General features: G+C 40.8%; 1 protein-coding gene across 1 annotated transcript in view; it reads left to right on the top strand.

Annotated features, from left to right (window-relative positions):
- Positions 1-2547: 2547 nt before the first annotated feature.
- LOC115762900 overlaps positions 2548-6330 on the top strand; it is a 119897-nt gene continuing 116114 nt past the window's right edge. The window contains exons 1-3 of the mRNA XM_030705274.1: positions 2548-3386; positions 4914-5240; positions 5419-5580. Of these exons, the coding sequence (XP_030561134.1) occupies positions 2847-3386; positions 4914-5240; positions 5419-5580 (1029 nt within the window). The 5' untranslated portion in view covers positions 2548-2846. The remainder of the gene's footprint in view (positions 3387-4913; positions 5241-5418; positions 5581-6330) is intronic.

The raw sequence follows: 6330 nt of genomic DNA, 5'->3' as shown, positions 1-6330 counted from the left end.
ATATGAACAACCACTGCGAAAAGTGCAAGTCGAGAGGCCCCTTTTAAATTGGGCCCGCGGACTCGAGCTTAGCCGCCGGCCAAAAACTCCTATCTTCGGTTTTGTATGTGTATGGTTTTTTTTTTTGGGAAGGGGGGGCTCGAACAATTATAATGGCTGGCAAACGTTATTTACTGCTTTTAGCGTCGATTTGTGTATCGTGGCACGCCCCCCTAACCCCTGCACCACCAGCAGCAGCACCACCGACGGCAGTCGCGTACACCCACTCAACCCGCTGCCCAGACAATTGCCAACAACTTTACGCCCCCCGCCCACCTTTTTTGGTGTGGATCACTTCGCGATTGTTTTCAGTTTTTCGTTTTATAAGGCAGCTTTTTATTTAGCCTCTACAGGGTATATCTTGTTATCTAGCTCTGATCAACTTGTAGCTAAGCTATATTTATATAATCAAAGAGTTCAATATATCTTTCTAGATAAATCTCTTATTGTACATCTCTCTTTTCATCTTGCTGTTACTAGTCTTCTCCATCTTCCATATCAGTCTTTCTCACATACATATCTCTTTCTGTTTCATATGTTTCCCTTTATCTCTCATTTTCCTTTTCTACCTGTCCTTGTTTACCCCTCTCTCGTTCTTTCCGCCCCCTCATAATCTCTCTCTTTGTCCTTCTGTCTCCCACCTTGTCTGTCTTTCGTTCCTTCTTTATCCATTCTTCATTCTTCTCTCTCTCTCTCTCTCTCTCTCTCTCTCTCTCTCTCTCTCTCTCTCTCTCTCTCTCTCTCTCTCTCTCTCTCTCTCTCTCTCTCTCTCTCTCTCTCTCTCTCTCTCTCTCTCTCTCTCTCTCTCTCTCTCTCTCTCTCTCTCTCTCTCTCTTTATTGCTGTTTCTCTTTTTAACGCATCCTTAAACTTTATTTTCACTTGTTGGACAGCTGAACACTCTCAACTTCTTACAGGGTATATCAAAAGTCGACCAAATGCCACTTTGCAGTATGCGAAATTGTAGTTCCTGTTGTAGTGTAGTTGCTGTTGTTGCTATTTTAACTAACCTGCTGCTGTTTCATAGTATCTTAAGTGGCCAAATAAACGCTTGCAGCCAATTTTGGCTAGCCGCAGTTAACCGTGTGGCTCGATTTGCATACAAATATGGCCCACAAGTGTTTTTGCGACTAATTTCGTATGAAAATTTGATTGCTCCCGATTAGAATCGTGTTCATTGTTTTTGTTTTTCTGTTTTTTTTTTTTCGGTTTCTGTTAAGATTTTGGGTGCCAACTCAGACAACTTCGTTGCCCGACACGCCCCTCCTTGCACCCGCCCTCTTTTTGGTCAGCTGAACGTGTGTTTGTTTGTTTCTTATGGAATTAAGTAATACTCGTGATTATTATAATTTTTTTTGTTGTTTGTTTATTTTTGGTGGTCTTGCCTTTTTAATGCGTCCGAGTCGTTGGCCTTCCACTGTAATTATGTAGTTGTCAGTTAGAGTTGGCTTTAATTGCGATTTACAGTTGCTGCAGTTACCATTGTTGTGGGTGTGATGTGAGAGATATGATATGCAGATATATATACGCTATAATAAGGCTCAACTCTGCAGCACCAAAAAAAAAAAAAAAAGCGGCGGTTCTTTTGTCTGCTGATCAAGAGATATCACACAATTTGCTAAAACTAATTTGTGCAGACATTTAAATAGGTTTAATGTTGCAATATTGTGACACGGGAGCTTGAACTTTTACTGGCAGCTTTTATGGGTTGCTAAAAGAATATGCGGCAACATCTAGAAAGAGTGCTCAATGAGGGGATTTCCTTATTCTGTTTCTCTTCTTTTTCCTAACATTCACATTTTTTTTCGCATTTTATTGGATTCTCTGTCTCTCTCTCTCCCCTTTTTACTACCAAAGAGACTCAGGGATTGCCCTTTTGCCCTATGGTACTTGATATGGTCGATCTCTCTGTCTCTCGCTTCTAGGTCCTCCTTACCTTTCCTATCTGTCCCTTACTTTCCCTCACTCTTTTTTACACTACATAATCTTAACTCTCCTTATTACTCCCACTGTCTCTCTTAAGACAGCACTCAGATCCCATTTTCACTCTTAAACTCTATGTCTCCTTTAAATAATTCCCTTTTTCTTTCTCTTATATGCGCCTTGCCTTATATTCCCCTCACTCCCACTCTTTTTGCGATTTTCATAAGTTTAACTAGGTGATACAGTTTTTGATGTTTTCCTTGTAAAATGCTAACGAAAAATTGTGTTTAAATTTAGTAATAAATTTAAAATTGCTTTCTGCTCAGTGATCTCTCACTTCCTCGAAAAACGAAGCAGCTGCATCTGGGCTTCAATGCAAGCATTAGCTCAACATTGCGCCTTATGCGAAACGATTAGCATTATTATAATAATTAATAATATATATATGTATTTCGCATAATTGATGCCTTTTGATTTGCTTTCAACTAATTCGCGTTAAACGCTTTTATTTTGTTTTGTTTTTAATTACAGTGTGTTTTTTCTTTTTATCAAAATAACGAAATAAAAAACGTATTTTGCATAAAAAGCAAACGAACGGAAAACGAATTAAAAAAGGAAAAAAGCCCGCCAGGAACTGGAACTGCGCGCGGACCCCAAAAAGGTCGAGAGGCAGCACAGCGGAACGTTGGCATGAAACGAAACGAACGCCCGGCGATGGCGGCAGACATGCAAATTTATGCATTTTAAGTGCGGCAGCAACAACAACAACACGAAAGCAACAACAACAAGAGCCACAACGAAACACGACTAAAAGCAGATTTTAAGCAAATTAATTAAATTAACATACACATGGAAATCGGAACCAAAAACAATTAGCGCCACACTATGGAAGCTGGAAATGAAACAGCGGCTCTTGATGAGGCGCAGCCACATCAAGCAGCAGCAGAGGCGGTGGGCGTGGCAATGGCAACAGAGACGTCATTTAGCAACCAAGAGACTGATAAAGCGGCCATCACGATGAAGTGCGTCAACGGAAACGCTGACATAACTAAAACAACAACAACAGCAACAACAACGAACACACTCAGATTGGAGGATGTGGTTGCATTTGTCATGCCAGCCACAACAGAAGCGGCAAGAAGTGCAACACCACGCAGCACCACCAAATCGAGCCATGCCACAAAATCGGCTGGCAGCAGTCGCAGCAGTTCGCTGCGCAAACAACGACGCGCCGCCGGCCTCAACAACATGTTGTTGTTGGACGTTGCGGGCGGCGGGGGCGTTGCGTTGGGCGGTGGCGGCAGCGGCTGCGATATAAAAATATCGCAATCGATGACCTCGCTGCCGGCGGACGAGCTGCAGCAGGAGCGCCGCGATACCATCCAGGCCAAGCTGCATCTGGAGCGGCCCTACAACAGCCTCAAGGTAAGGTGGTGCCAGTTTCTGGTGGTGCAGGTTCCAGCTGAAGGTGGCGCAGTTACATTTTTGTAGTCAACATTTTGAGCCGTGGGTAGCGCATAAATTTGCAATTGAGAGTTAACATAAAAATGTCTCTACGTTCCGCACGCTAACAACTTGATCTGGCTCGAGGCGGGGCAGAGCGGTGCAGGGGGGATGGGATGGGAAGGGGAGCGCAGAGCCGGGTGGCATTGCTCTATTCATGTCGCCATGTCGCCGTTGCTCTTAAATGACAAGCTGCCGTTAGAATATGAATACTTGATCTGGTTCTTGGTTCTGCGTCAACGGAAATTGGCTTAATAAATTATTAATCAAATTTAATTTCGATATTAGCATGACAGAGAGAGTAAGAGGGGGAACAATATAACGGCTTACAATTTTGCAGCATGTGTTTCGCAAGCCACAACGTTCCACTTAATTAGTCAGCGCTTAAAAGAAAGCATAAATTTAAACGTGCGATTCGACGTGTGATATTGAATGCATACGTGATAAATTAATAAAAACAAATAACGTTTATGCTAGCTTTAAACAATTTTGGGAAAGAAAAGATATAAACGTATATAAATTGAAATTTGCCAGAAATGAAAAAGATTCTGAGGTTAAATTTATACACCAAAATCAACATTTAAAAGCAGGTTGTAAATTTAATGAAGTTTAGTTTGAATAAAGTTTCAATTATATTTTCCTTTGTTCTTCTCTTCATTAAGAAAAGAGAATAACTATAATAGACCTACAAGGCGGTGTAAAAAATGTGGAATATTTTTGCAATTCTTACAATTTTATCTTCATGTTAAGGTTTATTTTATTTTTGTATTCTCTTGTCTAAGAAATGAGAACTACAATAGAGCAACAAGTTGACAGTCAATATCTGTGTATTACAAGCTGGTTGCAAGTTTATCTTCACGTTAAATACTCCAACTGGATATATTGAGCGTAGTCTCACGTTCCATTTCCGCTTGTTTCTCCAATGAATCGAACTTTTTACGTTATGCAACTGTTGATTTATCGATTGAGTTCACATTCTTAACCGTTTTGCAGCTGTCGCTAGCGCAACCGAGCGCTAATTGTGCGAGTGCATGTTAAATTTTTACAAGCTGACTGTGCGCTGTTTATTCGCAGGAAATTCGAGTCATTTATGGCACCCACCTGGGGCCAGCTGCTGGTTATTCAATTTAATTAATTATGGGGCGCTTGTCATTCAATCAAATTACGATTTCAATTTCAATTTCATTTTTTTAAGCATTACGCGAAGCTGTGTCAATGCGGAATTTTCTTCTATTGTAGCTAGACGTTTATAGCTCTCGTTTTGCACAAATAAAAATTCATTAATTAATTACGCGCACAATTTGCAGCGTTGTCAACCGGTTCGTGGGGGGGGGGAAGGGGGGGAGCGCCAAAAATGGTTAAGCATATTATCGCTACCTTATTTGGCGACGCTCAAATTACTTATTTATTAACAGCCACGCTCACCTCTTTCTCCTCTGCTTTTTTCAGAAAAACTCACAGAGCGGCGGCAACAAGTGCTCCAGCAACAACAACAACAACAATAACAATAGCAACAACAACAGCGGCAGCAACAACAAAATGCACCGTTACTCTTGGGGCAGCGGGCACAGCCACAGCAGCTCGACCAGCCTGCACAGCAGCGCCACACTTGGGCTGGGCTCGTCGGGCAAAGACGACCTCTGGGCGGCCATTCAAACAAACTATAATTATATTATGGACACAAACCTGTTGGATACGTGCAAAGAGGCGCGGTTTGAAATTGAGGAGGCGCAGCCCGCATCACGCGAGTCCAAATTTATGGGAAGCCAGCTGCATGTAAGTACACTGGAAAACGACAGCTAGCGTCGAGTAGCTGCAACTTGTCTAGCAAATTTCCTTGCCTACTCTTAGCGGCACGTAGTTTAACTTAGCCAAAATGCACACCAAATTGTGCTAAATGCTTAGCTAGACTAAATTTACACTAAACTATATTTAATTTAATACCATCTACTAGATTCTGGATGAAACGCAGCGACCGGAGGGTCTGTGCGAGGATCCTAAGGAATTGCGTCGCTGGCTACGCGACATGGAAAACAAATTGGAAAACGCACCAACTATTTCGGAATTAACATTGTATTGTAATTCGGAGTTGCAGCGCCATCTAGCAGTACACTCGGTAAGTTTGGTTTTTCGTTTTTAATCAAATCTAAAGCATACTCTGGGGCGGCCAAAGCTGTTGCAACATGCGTAAGGCAGCAACATGAGGCATAAGAATAATGTTGGCGGCCGATTTTATGAAAAAATTGATAAAATCAATGGGCGTCGATATTTAAGCAATGTTTACTAAAATAAACAATTAACTAAGCTCAATGCATAATATAAAAGTCAGTTGCTTGAGTTGGTTGATGGAAAAATATGTTGGCCTAGGCTCAAATGTTGCTAAAAAAAAAAAGAATGCATAAAGCTGCAACATGTGCAACATGCGAGATTTTTGATAAATATTGAATGAAAATGTGTGAATGAAGCTTAAATGAAAACATTTTTCTAAAATTATACAAAATGTTGTGGAATATTCTTATACTCATTTTTTAAATAATACGTCATTTGCTACTCGAAATTGCGCTTGGATTATGCAATTTTTGAACTTTAGTTAATTTTCTCTTGCTGCCACACACAATTATGCCAAGCAATAAACACTATTTTTTTTCACTCTTCATTTGAAAACTATAAGTTAAACTTTCAAAGAAAAGAAAAGGAAAACCTTCAAAGATACATAACGTTGATAACAAGCCATAAGCCAGACACACAAAAAAAAAAAGCCCTGAAGTAGAAGAAGTAGAAAAAAGCTGAGATACTAATCATAGGTAAAAGTGTAACGAAGTGAACAGACAACTTACACGCATTTCATGTGGCTTTTCATTCGCAA

Source organism: Drosophila novamexicana, unplaced genomic scaffold (assembly GCF_003285875.2).
Source record: "Drosophila novamexicana strain 15010-1031.04,08,12 unplaced genomic scaffold, DnovRS2.1 tig00000644-arrow-pilon, whole genome shotgun sequence".
In the NCBI taxonomy this organism is placed as follows: domain Eukaryota; kingdom Metazoa; phylum Arthropoda; class Insecta; order Diptera; family Drosophilidae; genus Drosophila; species Drosophila novamexicana.
The sequence above is the reverse complement of the archived record's forward strand: the minus strand, read 5'-3'. Positions and strand labels throughout refer to the sequence as shown.